The sequence below is a fragment of the Galeopterus variegatus genome, unplaced genomic scaffold (assembly GCF_000696425.1).
Source record: "Galeopterus variegatus unplaced genomic scaffold, G_variegatus-3.0.2 Scaffold6399, whole genome shotgun sequence".
Taxonomy (NCBI): Eukaryota; Metazoa; Chordata; class Mammalia; order Dermoptera; family Cynocephalidae; genus Galeopterus; species Galeopterus variegatus.
The window spans coordinates 163,698-181,398 of record NW_007732510.1 but is presented as its reverse complement, the minus strand read 5'-3'; the positions used below and the strand labels follow the sequence as shown (position 1 = coordinate 181,398).

Sequence of the window (17,701 nt, the reverse complement as noted above, 5' to 3'; positions counted from 1 at the left end):
TTTTTTTTTTTTTTTAAAAGATGACCGGTAAGGGGATCTCAACCCTTGGCTTGGTGTTGTCAGCACCACGCTCAGCCAGTGAGCAAACCGGCCATCCCTATATAGGATCCGAACCCGCGGCCTTGGTGTTATCAGCACCGCACTCTACCGAGTGAGCCATGGGCCGGCCCAGCATTGTGATTTTTAAAAAGCATTTTCAGAAAGCTTTTGCCATAAAATCGATTTTTGTTTTTTTTCTTTTATTGGTTACTTTTGTGAAGAAATGCTTCCAAAGCTTGAAAGATTCTATGTACTCGCAAATAACCTCTCCTCTTTTATAGATTAATGTAACTGAATGTATTAGTTAATAAATCTTTGCCAACTTCCTGTCTTCCCTTTAAATCTGTTCTAGCTTTTTTATTTCCTATACTTGTACCTCCTGCTTTTTCCATAAAATGTAATTTCTACTCATCTTGATGCAAACCTATTGAGGCTCCTCAAATTAGAAAACTTTCTTAAAAGTTTGCATATTATCTGAGTTGGTTGGATAAGTGGCTAATGGTTGTTACCTTAATGAATATGTTCCCTTAAGGGATGACCACTTTTAAGAAGATACTCTACCACGTATTGAAGGTTTCAGGTTTTGTTTTGAGTATTCTGGGACAATATTATCTAAATTAACAATCATTTGCATAATTATGGTCAATAAAGTTTTGCAAGAAAAAAGCCATTTAATTTGAGAGTAAAATAAAAATTGCTTAAGCTCAAGTCTTCTTTACAAGTGCAAATCATTTCATTTACCTGAATGCCACCGTCTTTTACAAAGTCAGATGGCTATGATGGCTATGAATGCTTTTTTAAAAAAAATTTGAAATGTATTGCATTAAATGCTCAAATGTAGTTCTAAAGGCAATTCACATGATGAACTTCAATGCCAGGTCTGTCTCCAAAAACATAATTACATATAAATTGTATGTACATAATCTGGAAATTTATAGCATATATTAACAACTTCCCAGAACTTTGTAATGAACAGGCATCCATGAGTATTTCTTTCTAAAATTTTCAAATATTTTTTTTCTTTTCTTTGCTTCCCTGCCCTTGGACTTTGTTGATGGTTGGAATGTCTTTGATATGTCAAAGAAAAGTCAGTTTTAATGAATCTGTAACAAAACTTTTATAAGACATTTTATAAAATTGATCTCGGAATGCAGTCCAAATAATTGGCTCTGAAAACTGGCCAAGTATTTTTTTTCTCATGTTGGGAAAATCTCTCCTCCACTCTGTAAACATGAAAAATGAAAGCATTCTCCTAATGCCAAGATACCTTGACATCGTCCCAGTTTGTTGTTTTGCTATCAAAAGACATGTTCAAAATGTTTTGGTCTGAGTGAATTTAGGGTTTAGTTCTTAGCTGTTTCTCACAAAATTGGGAAAGAACCATTTTTAGTTTATCTGTGTGCAGTTGTATTCAGTCATTGATTTCTAGATTATCGATAAAAGCAATTAGATCTTGATAAAAACAGATGGCTTTTGTTCTTTGTCTATTAAAATATTAACAAGTATTTCAATAGTTTTTATATAAACATCAAAATCAAGCACATTTACCTGGCATAACCTCAGATGTACACCTTATTAAAATTACATCAGGTTTTTGATTCTAGGGTACATCAAGCACTGAATGTCTCTTGAAGGTTCAAAGATTCAATTATCATTGTGATCACAATGAGCAACCTATTCTGTTGGCTATTATGTATAATTTTAGAAAATGGATTTGAGAGACCTGACAAATCCTTTCAGATCTTAAGATCAAAGAAGAAGTGTATCATTTAGATTCTTAAAAAAATGATCTTTATCTTCTATATTTCACTAAATACTTATAATTTTTATTGTGACAAAATGAGAAATGTGTAAGTGGAATTGATATGGCTTGTTTAAAAGCAATTGAAATTAAGAAAAAGGTCATAACTCAACTGCAATTTTTATCTTTCACTGCACGCTCCTATAGGACACATATATTGCTGACATCTTCGATGGCAAAACTGCTGTTATTTCCTAAAATGCTTATTTGTCTTAGTATTACTATGTACATAAAAGTTGAATTTCATTTAATAAATGTGGATTGTAGTCAAAATTCTGATGATAACTCCTCCCTAAAGGTCTGGCTCAAGGACTATTGTCAGATGAACAAACTGTGGGGTTTCACACTTTAAAAATATAGAATGATGGTTAATGTAAAACAAATTAGAATAAGAGCTAAAATTCTTTGAGCATATGCCATGTGCCTTAGAGGTTTTACTTGTACTGTTTTTCAGATAACAATATGACTTTATCAAAAATAGGCAACTGTCTAGGTTTTGATCACTTCAAACAGGTTTTGTGCTTATTTTAGTTAGTTAGCATCTAACCTGAAATTGGATTGTTACAGGGAAGATTTGCATGGTCTGTGTGCAAGGAGGCCCAGATCTAATTTCCAATTTTTCCCAAATTTCAGGTAGAATATGCGGTTTAAATTGTTTCGCAGAGCAATTCTGGTTTGTTTTTGTCTTTCTGACCCTTGCAATGCAGATATCTATTGGCAACATAAAGTTTCAAACAGTACATCTGCAGCCAAAGAAAATAGAACCACTTTGCACTGAAGTTTCCAAAAATATAAAGCTCTAGTTAGAAGCAAGCAATACCATCACTGGACAGACAGGGCACAACACCGCGTTCACAGGATGCATCCCCCACTCACTGTAGTAGGCCCTAAGTCCTACCCCTAAATTTTAATACTTTCGGTTCCATATACGTTGTAACCTTCTCTATAGGTTGCTAAATTCTGGGTATTCTGCGAGGAAGTTGGGTTAAAAGTCTGTGCACTCTTTGCCACCTTCATTCTCTTCGCTTCTGCCCTGGACTTGTAACAGAACTCTATCAAAGCCACCAGCATTGCCAAGCCCAAGCCGCCAACCAGAATGTAGAAGACGCCTGCTACGTTGCTCAGGCTCAAGGCACTCGTCTTGTCCTGGGGGAGGATAAAGACACTTCAGTTAACTGCAGCAATGTCACATCCAAAAGGTAAAAGAACACATGAAATCCAAAAAAGTCAATTAAAGTAAATGCTTAATTTAAATTGAAGTTATTTACAAGTATAAGTTACTGATGTAGGTTTATGGATTTAAACATAAGCTTATAGCTCTTGGGAGAAGTGAAATTATGATGATTACCAATAAACTGTATGTAATTACATTCCACAAAATCTGTAACATTTTATCATTATTAAATATGCAATGAAAACCACTCTACTTAGCCATACATAAGCATTTATATATTTACATAGGGTGGCAGAAGTGGGCTTATTATTGTTAAGTTTGAAAATGATGTTTAAAATCCAATTACATGGGAAAGGGGACCTCTTTTGGCTTTGTTTCCATTAAAACATACTTTTAATGTTTCAGATTTCTTTTGAATAAATCTAACTCCACATTTCCTACTTAAGAAACCAAGGATCTTTAAAACAGTAGTTTCACATTTTGTTCATTATTTCTTTACCAAAAAATGCAAATAATGTGCTAGGGTACACATCATTTGTTCTTTCAGTTACATCTATATGGGAAATCTTATGAAATGTCACTTATACATATTATATACTATTTAAGAATAATTATATATGCATAACACTTAGGTAACTTTTTTTGGTAACTTAAAAATATATAAATTACATGATCAATTGAGAAATAAATTATTTATGTATGGACAAATTTATAATTATTTCTATTGATTTAAAAATACAATTCCATTCCCACTTAAAAATGTTTAATCAGTTAATATTTAGACATATTATTCTTCAGAGCTTTAGTATGCATGTTTTTTCATAATAAATCAGAAACAGTCGAGCATATGATTGGAAGATATTAAAATTATAACAAAATTAAGAATTTTTTCCATAAATTGTAAATACTATTATTCTTCAGAGCTTTAGTATGCATGTTTTTTCATAATAAATCAGAAACAGTCGAGCATGATTGGAAGATATTAAAATTATAACAAAATTAAGAATTTTTTCCATAAATTGTAAATACGTTTATTGCATAACATTATCTAAAAATTACTTTGGGTGACTACCTAAAGGATGCTCTGTGCCCATCATCCTCTGAGCAATTTGTTTTGTGCAAAATGTGATTCAGACAATTAAATAGTTTTATTAGGAGACTGTTTAATTCAAAAAATGCACTATATACTCTGTCAACTAGGTCACAACATCAGCTGACTGCACCAAAAATTTTAGGGTAAATTCATTTTTAAATTAATCACTCATTAAATATTTATGCTTCTCTGATTTTACATCAAGATTTGAGATAACTATTTCATTATTTGGCCAAGCTTGTCTCATTCCACTCTGGTTCAAAAGCAGGCAGAACTGATTAAAATGCAAGGATAAGGCCTAAAAAAGGAATCAATTAACCTTACTTTGCCTTCTTCTTAAATTAATTGTGGCTCTCCTATTTAGACCTGTTACTTACTTAGTGTCTTAGAATAACCAATAATTTGTTTTTTTGCTAGAAGATACAGAAAAAAGTAAAAGGATTCCAAGAATCTTCACCTCAGGCTTTCAGGCACTGTTACTATAGTCAATTAGTTTGTGTAGGTGTTTAGATTCACTGATGAACTTGTTGCATTTTTTTCTTTAGAATAAAAATATAATTGTTTTTACACTACTTTCAACAGAATTAGGCCTACAGTTTCCTGCATTGTTCTAAAAAGAATTCATGAATAAGAGATCTTAGAACTTGAGGATATTATTCATAAACATTGATTTATTGAAATAATTTCTTCTCGGAGAGTAGAGTTGGAAGGTTTCCTCTGTTTATCTGTCAGCGCAGATATATAATAGGGCCTCTTCAAACTAAAGTGGAATGCTTGGCAATATGATGACAAAAGACTGAACTTCTGAATAAGCGTTTATTTAATATTTAGAACCTTCTTTTTCTGATGACTACGGATCAATTTCCCATGTCCTGTTTTGAGAATACATCGGTTCTTGAAATAATAGATTTCATCGTCTTTGCCTCTGAAACAAACAAAAACCTAACCAAAAGACACTGCTTTTATCAGTGGTACGTAAATTTGAGAATAGTATAAGAAATTTTATTGTTTTGTATCTTTTTGCAGTTAATTTAAGTTTATTTAAAAGCCTTAATATTGGGGAGCAGGTTGCAGTTTCCTAAAAAGACAGTTCTGTGGCTGAAATTTATGACATTATAGCTAATAATATGGGCAGTGGCTGAGGGTATAGAGAAATGTTCAGTTTTTATTGTTTCCATATACTTCTGACAATTGCTCCCGTTTACTGCTTTGTGAACACAAGAGGAGGCCCCGAACTGCAGCGACTGACCTTGCTTCCAGAGTCCTTGGGTCCACATTCACCTTTATCGTACCACCATTTGTTTTTCAGCTTGTCTAAGACGCCTGCCTCACTGAGTTTCAAAACGGCAAGGTTTACAGGAGTTCTTCACGTGGAAAATAACATAAATAACATTATATATGTTATTTTATGTTATTCAAGTAAAACTACATTAGAATCGCATGGCAAAGTGACAGAGCAGAGGCCACAGCAGGTGCTATGTCTTGTACTGTAGGCCCAGGTTTAGAATCAGACATAAAACTGGGGCCTGCTCCATCGCTTCAGGTAACAGGCACATACTGCTAGGGAGGATTTTTAAATAAGATGTATGCAATTACTGTGAATCCAAAACTATTGGCCTTCGTTGGGTTTCTTGAGCATTTACAATTTTCCTCATGTAAATGTGGGAGTCATTCAAAATCCAGAAGCTTCTTTTTTTTCCCCCTCTCAAAATTAATGGAAGTGGCTGCAGGCTGACAGACTTAAATAGAAGCTTGATAGGACTCATTTCATTTCTTGCCTGCATTGTGATTCAGCTAGTGGGATTTTACTTTATGCTATAAAAGTATGTCTACATTATCCATCATTAAATTGACTCCTTAACCACTTTCATCCAAGGGTGACAGTGTCACAAAGGGCTACCACATGCAGAGGAAGTTTCTCATAAGACAAATATGTGAACCATTATTTTAAAGTATGAACCCATGCTGATATTTCCTTTCTGAACTGAAAAATTTAACCTAAATATCACCAGAAGCAATTTTCATCTACCTTGGGTCTACCATCTCAATATACTCTAAGCACGAGGTGAAATGATTAAGATATACTCCACAAATTCTTACCAACAAATAAATGGTTAGGTTAGAAGTAACTAAGATTTTTCTGATAAGCACCCCTTACTATAAAGTTCTATTTTTCTTCTCACTACCTGATTCCTCCAACACCACATATTTTATAAGGAGTCGTGGGAAGGAAGATGTCAATTATCACCCAACATCGATAGTCTGAGGAATCTAAGAATTCATTGTTTTCATTGTCACATTAGAATATGAAGGCTAAGAAGATGGATGGGAAGCAGTGACTCTTAGAATCATTTTTTGTTATTGTTTTTGTGGTTAGTGGGTTTTTTGCTTTACAAACATCCAGACATGGACTTACTGCATTCCTCTGGATGCTATTTTATTTTATATTTCTTACTTTCTCCCCCGCTTTTTTTTTTTTTTTTTTTTTTTTTTTTAGTTTGTTTCTTCTCACTTTTTTTGTTTGTTTTTTGTTTTTATTTCCCTCTGGACATTTCTAAGGCGGCCCATTTTGTCTGATTGCCTAATGCCTCACTTCTTCTGGGAAATGTTGAGTGCATTTGGAGCAACACAGCATGCATTTATTTGGTTATCAGGGTATTCATTTCATAAGACTATTTATACAAGACAGCGAATTAATAATGATGGTGATAATGGTAGCCAACCTTTACTGAGCACTTACTGTGTGCCACACACTGTTAAAAACATTTTACATGTTTATTGTTATCACCTATGTTTTACAAACAAGGAAACCAAGGCACAGACAGCTTACCTCATCTAGTCACACAACTAGGAAATAGCTGAATTAGGATTTGTAATAGACCGACTTAATAGCTTACACAATTAAAAATATTAACGACAAAAGACTCGGGGTTTTGGTTGAGTTTTCTGGTTAACACTTTTGTACTGTTGGTTTTGAATAAAATTTCTAAAACATGTTTTCCTTTCTGTTTTTATGATTTCTAAATACAATTTAATTTTTTTATCAATGTTATAAGATCTTTCTATGGCTTAGGTTTATTTGTTGCATTTAAGGAGTAACATACGTTTCCATGATTCTAGAATATTATAACATTTTTTTGGATTAAAATCTGGGATGGGCATGATTTAACACTTACCACTGAAAGGTGAGTTTGGATGTAGGGTGGGGTGAGGATTATGGTTAATTGGGGTGCTTGGTTAATTTAGCTCCAGTTAATCTAGGTTTTACCCTCCCCTCACTTTGTGAAGTGATTGTTACAAAACCACCCCTGTGGGTTGGTGGGTGAACTGTGAACCCCTTGAGAGCAGAAACCACAGCTGATTCATCTTTGTAAATCAGTATTTTACCAGCGTATCTGACTCAGAGTAGGTATTCTATAAATTTGCTGCCTTTAACTTGTTTTGAATCTAGAGCAAGCTTTCTCACTGAACTGAGAGTATGAGGTTTTTTAGGTCCCCAGGCTAGCTTGCCAAAGCCTATATGACACATATGTAGGCAAATTATATTCGTCTATATTGTATTTACCAAATGGGGTGGGCTGGGAGAAGGAGGAGGACTTACTGCTGAAAAGAGAAAGAAAATGAAAACAGAGTCTCCTTCACGTTTCTTCTAGAAGGCACAGTTGAAGGCAAAATTGTGGATGAGATGAAGACTGCCCTTGACTTCTCTTTCTCCCTTCTTAGGGTATTCCTTTCCCCTACCCACATCCTCTCTCCTCTGCTCCCTCTGTCCCTTCTGCTATTACCTCCAGCAGCCTGGTTTTAGAGGGTAAGATTAGATTGGTATGTATTATTAACCATACTTAATGTTCAACTGGTGGAATATCAGAGCAAGGAATTCATTATTGGGAGAGTGCTTCTCCACGGCTAGTTTCCCTTAGTGGTTTTTGTTTACCACAACATCTTTTTCTTTCCATTTTTTCATGCTTATGAGTGCATATTTTTGTACTAATTCCTTTATGCTTGCATTCATTTTTATGGCTGTGGCGAATGGGGGTAGGTCATCTGTAAGTGTAACATATATTAAAGTCAGGAATAAGCTGTATTCTTCAAAGTGCCAAATCAAATACCAGGAATTGTGTGATCAAATATGATTCCTAGAGAAAACATTATTATTTGGTAATCACACCTATGAAATGATTTTTATGTGACTATCTACATCCACGAGTGTGCATATTTTATATACATGGAAAGAGACCAAAGTATAAAATAAACAGAAAAAAAATAACTTCTTAGTTATTAGGTACTATGGGTGGATTGATGGTTACAGGTATTGCCAAAAATTCCAACTAGAACCAGGATTAAACAACTCACATAAAGAGCGGCATAAAATTTTGTGTATGGTTTGTGCTTAAACTATATTAGATTAATCAAAGGGTAAAATATGTTTTAGACATCATAATAGATATTTTTAAATTGGGTCATAGTTAATAAAGTTCTGTTATTTTATTCATAAGAATAAGTATGGATTTCTTATGACCATTAAAAGAAGGACCCCATTGCAATTATATTAACATTATCAAAGGATCAAGTTTTAAAATGAATGAATTTGTATTTTCCAAATCATGCCTTTCCACCTTCATTTATTTCATTTAATATGTAGGGCCCCATTCCTCGTGTATTTTGTTAAATTTTGACGTTTCAGTGTGTGGCCTCTTGGCGGAGGGCTGCTGAGGTCAGATCTTCCCAGCGCTGCGAATGGCCGTCAGGTGCGCGGGGACGCTAATTATTGCGCCGCCTGGAGTGTATGGCAAAGTGCCACAGAGACGCTACATAGTTCATTTGTTCGTTGCATTAAATCATAAGCTCCTTGAGGGAAAGGACAGTGGGTAATTTCTCTTTCTCTCCATTGCCTGGTTAAAGCAGAAATTTAATAATTGGCTGCTGCATGGATAGGCCCCCTGGTTACAAGCCTGTGAATGACAGGTGAGCCAATTGTCTTCTAATAGGAACCTTTTCATGTGTGGAACAGGTTTCCCTTTTCCTTCTTTATTGGATAAATCACACTGTTAGGAAAGTTAGTTTTCTCCTACCAAGATTCTGTATTTCAAAATCAGATAAGCCAGGATTTCAGTATGCTGGTGCAGAGATCTCTGTATTTTTCTCTTTACACTGAATTGGCAGCGTTTGTCTCTTCTCCTTTGAGTTGACACAAAACGAAGGCTTTAGAGCCAGTTGCATTTCTCAAATTAGTATTTTTCCTCCTTATCTTACCTCTTTTGAGAAAGATCGGGCCAAATAGGAGGGGCGAGGTAAGTTTAAAAAACCAGGGTTGTCTGGCTCAGTTGGTCAGAGCATGGTGTTATAACACCAAGGTCAAAGGTTTGGATTCCTGTTCTGGACAGCCAACAACGATAAAAAATGCATTGCTTTATGAAAAAGAAAAATCAATCACCTGAACAAGGTACAAAATGAAAACAAAAGAGAAACAACTATCTTGTGGTAATTTACTTTGATCTAAGTAAGGTCAAGCCATTTAAAATATCACCTTTTGTTACAAATTCAGAGTAGGGCATTACTAACATTTAGATTTTAACAACCTATTCTCTTGGCGATAAACCCTACATCAATATACAACCTACTAGGATTTTTTTTTTTAAAGTATGAAAACAAAATTCCTGAGGGAAAATAGAACATACTGTAATTTCATGTGGGGAAACATTTTATGTTAATTTTATAACATTTTTGAAAATTACTTGTTAAGATTTGAAATGACATTTTAGAATATCATCTTGTAGTTCATGTTTGCTAAAAGCAATGTACTGCATACCTGTAAGAATAAGCAGTTTAATTTTTGGTATCTATAAGGTTAAATTCACATTTATTCTTTTTGACAACAAATATTTACTGAATGTCCATTATGTACCTAACAATGTATTGGATACAAGCTGATTAAAATCTGACTGAGTTGTCCAATCTCTCATTTAAATAAATTAAACTAATTTTGTTACATAGAATTGTCCAGTGTATGTACATTTCTGCTATGCTTGCTTATTTTTCTCTGGAAAGAGTCTTTAATGTACACTAAAATAGGACTTCATATTCATTTTGGTAGAAAATTTTTATCTCTAAAGCAGTGTTATACTTCTTTTATATTTGTAATGAAAATAAAAATTTGTGAACAAATTTTTTTCCACTACAATAATGTCTTCATTTTGTTTTCTCTGGTGCTATGCTATTACAGCATATTTTCTTACATTTCTAATTTGCTTGGAAGAATGCTAGATTATTAGTGTGGACTTGAGTAATTTTCTCCACATGTATCCGTATATTTATTTATATTTTTATGGAAACTATCCAAAAATTCAAGGAAAGTTGGGACTCCAAAGTATAAAAAAACTTAATACTCCTTAAGGTGGTGCCTAGAATGAAGGCAAAGTTTATCCTTCCTCCTCCTGTAATAGGGCTGATTATCAGATGAGAATATATAAGTGAGTTCAGTTTGAAAGGCCTTTTATTTATTTTTCTTTTTTCTTTTTCTTTCTTTATTTTTTGTCCTTTTTTGTGACTGGTAAGGGGATCGCAACGCTTGGCTTGGTGTCGTCCGCACCGCGCTCAGCCAGGGAGCGCACCGGCCATCCCTATATAGGATGCGAACCCGCGGCGGGAGCATAGCTGCGCTCCCAGCGCCACACTCTCTCGAGTGCGCCACGGGGTCGGCCCTCAAAGGCTTTTTAGATGGAGGTCAGGGGAGTTAGTGGCAACCATCCTGACAGGTACTTCCTGAAAAGAGAGCATCGTTCTGTGGGTTAGGTGGCCAAGTGAGAAATTATAGCCCAATCAGGAACCTGAAGATAAGCCCACTTTCTTGTTTTGGACAATTTTCTAGATTTTTAAAACAAAGACAAGAGTATATACATTAACATTGTCATTATTCTTACATATCAGTTGAAGATACTGAAGGCAATTATTCAGAATTTTCCTTTGGATTGTTTCCTTCAGTCTTTAAACACCGATAAATAGTGAGGAAGGGTTCTGAGGCATCAGTTAGTATATTCTGTTACTTGTATACCTTTTATTTATTTTTTTTAGAACTGCTTAGAAATTTAAAAAAATATTATGAAGCTGGAAATATGATATGAATGAAGACAAAGCTGAGTCAATCTTGTTTTTGTAGCCTGAACATTTAGGAAGTCACAAAATGTCTAGTTCACATGATTGTCTTTGATTTGTTATTTAACTTTAATGGAAGCCTGAGAGTTTTAGATGGAGAAAACTGTCTGGTAGGTACCCTAGACAGACGTAGGGTATTTGTTATTGCTGTTACTTAAGAACATTTGGTAGAAGTTCTGGTCAAGTAATGGTGACGAAAACAAGACAGACTTACTCTTTCTGTTTTCTCTCCTCTCTTCACTAAATTGTTTTTTCAGAAACTTGCATCCCTTCCTGCTTTCCAAAAGCAAGGTTCATTGGACTGTAATGTCTGATCCACAGTCTCTTCAAAGCCAGAGATTTTCAGCGATTACTGTATTTTCATTAGGTTTGTTAGTGTCACCAAATTGATAACAGTTGCAAATATTTTTGCTTTGACAGTAATTGCATACTTCAGTTTGTGAAGGGACTTGACTAGCAATTCCAGTGGTATTAATAGGTCCAAACCATAAGTCTCCCAGCAGATGCACCTATTACTTTACATACTGTTTACCCGCTTTTGGTGACATTGAGGCTAACCTTGGAGTCACCTCCCCCGCTGCCACATTCTCCTTTGTCGTACCACCATTTGTTTTTCAATTTGTCCAAGAGGCCTTGTTCATTCAGTTTTAAAACTGCGAGGTTAACAGCATTTCTTGAAACGATAAAACATATTTTGTAAGAAACTGCACAGCTGTTAAGATGTTAGAAGGAATGAAGACTTAAGCTCTTTTATAAGCTTCTCTCAGACGCTAAATAAACCTCTCATTTTGCCATCCTGCAGCCCCTTCCACCAGAGTGCGAACCAAAGGCAATTGTAATTAATTTCAAATGTATTAAACATGCAATATTTGGTGCTGTTCACTGTCACAGTTTGTTTATTGTCACATAACTGATCTCATCCTCAATGAATTATATGGATTTTTTTTTTCAAAACAGCAATAAACCTGAATTTACTAGTAATTGAGAAAGAATTGTATCTTGAATTCCTTTGCCTCTAAGAATGTCAGACTCAAAAGAGCCTGAAATGAAAATTAATTCCCAGAAGGAAAAACAAAATGGCATAAACAAACGAGCCACCAGCCACTAATTTCTGTATACTGACTTCCTGACAACAAAGAGGATGGCTTAGTTATTATTCCCTTTCTTATTTGTGTGGGTTTAGTGTGTTCATTTGTTTGACTTAGTTGGTCTCAGAATGTAGGATTTCCATGGGCCAGAAGCCATAGGATAGTCAAGAGAGAGCAGCAGCTCTCAGGGAATAGTTCTTATATTTAAATTTTGGGTTGCTTCTTAAAGGCATTGGATGCTGTTTAGAAATTAGGATCACATATCCAATTTGACTGTTTGAATTAAGTAATTAAACCACAGGAGGTCATGCTGCATGTGATATGGACTTTGCAAACAGACAATCTAGACTCAATTTTCTCTGTGTTTCTCTCTATAGAGGAATAGGGGCATGTTCTAATTATTCTGTAAGAAGATAAAAAAGAAATGTGCCATGGGACCTTGCCTCCCATGTATTTGGTTTTTTTTCCTGCTTTTAAGTTATAGTTGTAAAATGACCCATTAACCCCTCCGAGAGGTTTTTCCAGCGTTTACTGAAATTTCTGTTAAATCTAAGGGGTGGCTTATAAGGGGTGGAGTTTAGGTACAGTTTGTGCTGTGCTGTTTGAGAAACACTAAATTTGGTGATTACTCAATGCCAAATAAATTACACATAAAATAAAACAAAACAACCATACTAATGAATAGAACTTGAACATTGATTTGCAAGTGAAATGTCACTTAGCTGACTAATAAAAAATGTTGCATATTTTACCACTAATCAGTCTATTAAAGTGTTTATTCTCTTAAAATGTGTTAGCAATATTTCAGGTAAACAATGTGCTTTTCCACTGTTGTGATGATCTGATCTGCTTGGAAAATAAACACTTCCCATAAGTAATTCACACACTTTGGGAGTATTAACTCTTCTTGAGTCAGACTGCCATTTTACTGAACGCTAATTAAATAATTAGCTGTTCCCACATTCTCAAGTAAATGCCACATTAGTGGTGTAAAATAATTATTACACTTCCTAAAATGAACAATATCAGGTTTCAGTTTAATCATCAGATTAGGCCAGATTGAAATGTGAAGATAGAGACATGTCTTAAAAAAATTTCTGTTGGGAGAGAGAGAAATTGTTTTAACTTATTTTGTGTCTATAAGAGACTAAATAAATTTTTCTTTCAATGAACTAAAACTACTAAAATTTTCTATTTTGGGGAGAATTATTTTTATAATCTGCCGTATTTTAGCTTTAAACATTCATATTAGATTTTTAAAAATGAAGTGGTATCCCAATTATTATATATGTTGGTTGAGACCGTTCCTTTGATAAAACTAAAACCATTTCATGAGAGGGTTATTTAACAGGGTTATTAGCCATATCCAAAGACAGTTTCACAGCACAGTAGAAAACAGAAAAGCAAAATAAAGGAATGGATAAGGAAAAAAAGCTTCACATTGAGAAAATTGTTTGGAATCAAGCTTTCTACAAAATTATTCTAAGACATCATCTTTCCAATACCATCTAATAGGCCATGTAAAAACAGTTTAGTTTCACACTGCTATCTGTATGCATGTGTGTGTGTGTGTATATATTTATTGAATACTATACCTTTGACCAATAGATAAGTCACTGCCCAGTTCACAATTAATCCACATGTTTCCTCCCAGAAACATGTGGTCGAAACATGTGGTCCCTTAGTAAAGTCTATTTAATACCATCATATATCAAATTTACATTTCTTTAATGATGCATAATAGAAGGTACATCGTAGTTAATATCTGGAGATGGTCTTTGGAATTTCAAGATTTCTTGGTATGTTAAAAGTGCCTAGTTTTTACGATTCTCTAAATATGTAATTTCCTTATATAATAAATTTAGGTCTAAAGCCCCCCTTGGATTGCTACTTAAATTTTGAACTACACATATATAGAATGAATCTCTTTTAAAAAGGCTAAGGAAGTCATAAAAAGTCAGGTACATGAGGGCGATAGAGAGCAGATCCTTGCTGCAGCACATTTCACGAACTCCAACAAATTCATGGGAAGATTCATATTATAATAGAATGAATCTCTTTTAAAAAGGCTAAGGAAGTCATAAAAAGTCAGGTACATGAGGGCGACAGAGAGCAGATCCTTGCTGCAGCACATTTCACGAACTCTAACAAATTCATGGGAAGATTCATATTATATATGAATTCTATTTTTTCACAATCTTTTTGAAATACCCTCACATTATTGCTTTGGAATCCCCTTCAGACATTTCAGACATAGACTTGAAAATCAATGCCAGAAACTCATATTGATTATAAGGGATATTCTTGCCCTGATAAGCATCAGAGAAGCTATAATAGTGATCTGCCAAGCAGATAAAAGAAAGAAGGGGAAAAATATTGTGGGCTATTTCTTACATTAATTATTCCTTTCCATGTATTAAATGCAGCTTTTACAGAATAAAGTTAATTGAAATAGATTGTTTTCCATTTAGAAATGCAAGTGGAGGAAGAAACAACATTAAGTGGCCACATTTTTGCTGGATGTGTAAACCACTTTGGAGAAGCAGTTGTGTTGACAACCACCTTTTCTAGATTAAAGTAAGACCCAGCTAATTTATTCACCTTTGCCTTTTATGCTCTAGGGGAAGTCTAGGTAAGAAGATCTCCTCTCCAAATAGCTTTTTTTCATAGTGGTGAGATGAAGGGGAACTTGATTCAGAGAAAAAAATGAAAATGTTCACCTGGTCAAATTCCAGGATCTCTGGAAAACTTCCAGAGGTTTTTATTTCTGGAATTACCTTTGAGTTTTGAGATTATGAAAATCTATACCTCATTGCCCTAGCATCTGGGAACTATTTTTGTTAATGAGAATTTTGTTGAAATGCCACAGAAAACAAAAGGTTTAGAACAAGAATTAACAGATGTAAACTTTTCCCATCTATTAATTTCAGGTAAATTCATAGCATAAAGTAAGATTTTCATGTAAAAAGTGTTTTTAATCCAGACCAAGACATTTATTTCTTACCCTGTACTCACTGCAAATAACTTATTAAATTCTATAGATTCAAATATGCTTTTATGCTTACTTTATGCCTTACTCTTTATATTTCCTTCTAGACCATATTTCTTATCATGTAATTTCTCTGTTGGTGAGGTATTAAAGTATACATCTAACAAAATGTCTACCTAAGTAAATGGGGCAAATTCAAAAAGTTTAAGTTTAGTGAAGTATTTTTATGATTTTCTGGATTTGTGAATATCATTGTAAAGGACTGATGACACAAACCCTTAGATTTAGTCAATGTTTGTCCACAGGCTATTCAGGGCACATATAGTTTGTACAATAAGTAATTTGCAATATTATCTTTAGTTTGGTTAAAACAAATTCAATTCCATCTCACTTAATAGGATAAACATTTTATTGTTGGTTATGATGTCAATAGTGTATGACCTTAATTTGGTTTATTTGTCTTAACTACTGTATAATGATGCTTTATTACCCTTATGAGAAAGAATCCATTACTCATATACACATGAGAAAGTCTGTTCAGTTTTAGGCCTTTGATCTCTTCATTAGAGTGGTCTCTTCATACTATACTCTCTATAAAATTTAAATATCAGGTGTTAAAATTTCCAGAATATTTACCAGAATGAAGCTAGGAATTTTTTCATAGGTTCTAATAAATCTCAATAAAATAATTTTAAAAAACTTAAAAGTTGTGTGACTTTACAAGAAACTGTGTAAAGAAATAAGAAAATTTCTTTAAACTCAGCAAAGGACATTGATAGGTAATTTATGCAGGAAGAAATACAAATCATATAAAAATAATTCAGCCTTATTTGGAATTAAACTAATGTGAATTAAAGCAATGCAAATTCATTTCTCACCATTCATACTGGGAAGGACAAAAATAAAGATAATGCTCAATATAGTCAAGGATTTAATAAGATGAATATTCTCATACACTGATGATAGAATTAAAATTTGGAAATAAAATAATTTGGTTTATACCTCAAAATCTGTAAAACAATTCTACCCTTGATCTAATAATTACCTTTTTAGAAACCCATCTTAAGAAATTAATCAAAGATGTTGACAAAGTAACATGATAAATCTCATAGTGTATTTATATAGCAAAACATTGAAAGCAATCTACATATCCAGAAGAAAGAGATAATTAAGTAGATTTTGGTCCACACCAGTGGTTCTCAAGCTTGATTTGAGTATCAGAACCACTTACTACAAATACAGATGCTTAGACCAAACCCTCCTGTATCAAGTTGGGGGCACCATATCTTACAAAGCTCCTGAGGTGAAAATATTGATAATCACCAAAAATCCATATGACTGACGTTTTACAACCATTAAAAAAACTTTAATGACAAGGGAAAATGCCTATAATATAATGCTAAGTGGAAAAAAGAATCAAATTTGTATATTCATTGTGATCTTATTTTGAAAGTAAATTATACATGCATGTGTATACATATATATTTAATGTTAATGAAAAAAATCTGGAAGAAAATACAACAAATGACTGTCTCTAGGTGGAGAGATTAGGTTTGATTTGGATTGTATTTGTTCTTTATGCTTCTCTACTCACCCAAAATTTTCTACAATGGGCAAGAACACTTTAAAAAAATAAACAAAAATACTCTCGATTATTTTAAAATATAATGCCTTACCAAATTGTTTTATTTAAGCCAAAATATAGATTCTATTTTGGATCAAATAAAATTGCAGAGGAGGTAGAATCTCGGAGTTATTCTTAAGGATCCCAGAAAAACATTCATTGTTCCTGATTATCTGGTTTGCTTTGGTCCACTTGGTTTTGTGCCTCTAGTCACAGGCTGGAGGACATGTGATGTATTTGGCTTCTACAAAAGTTCTACTTTACTTGAGGGGAACAGGTCAGGCAGAGAAGTATGAGTAATGCATCAATTAACAGATCTAACCCATTAGACAGGATCTGCAGGAGGTTAATAGAACTCTCAGTGGCCTAGAGAGATTTGCCATTTCACACATATACACATAGACAAGGTGAGTCTTTTCCCTTAGGCTGAGTTAAATGGATGTGACTGTGAATAGGCTTGAGTCCTACGTGGGCCATTTTTTAAAAAAAATGTATATATCTCTGTTTTAAGAAAAAGAGATTTTTTGGCTAGCAACTATGTTCTCTCCCAAATAAGTTTAGAGACTCTAAGAAAAAAGTCTTTCTTGATTTTTTTTTCAGGAATTAAAAAAAATGCAATTTGTTTTTATCTTCTGTCATACTACATAATTACTGTATCTTTCTTAAAATCAAATTAAAATGCCAGATTGGAAAACTCACTTGATTTAAACTTCATTATGCAGCAGATATATATATATATAT

General features: G+C 33.7%; 1 protein-coding gene across 1 annotated transcript in view; it reads right to left on the bottom strand.

Annotated features, from left to right (window-relative positions):
• The window catches only part of LOC103606234 (glutamate receptor 4), a 116,792-nt gene that overhangs the window by 3,318 nt on the left and 95,773 nt on the right, over window positions 1-17,701 (bottom strand). The window contains exons 11-12 of the mRNA XM_008590828.1: window positions 5,357-5,471; window positions 2,739-2,986 (exon numbers count right to left, since the gene is read on the bottom strand). Coding sequence (XP_008589050.1) covers window positions 2,741-2,986; window positions 5,357-5,471 — 361 coding nt within the window. The 3' untranslated portion in view covers window positions 2,739-2,740. The remainder of the gene's footprint in view (window positions 1-2,738; window positions 2,987-5,356; window positions 5,472-17,701) is intronic.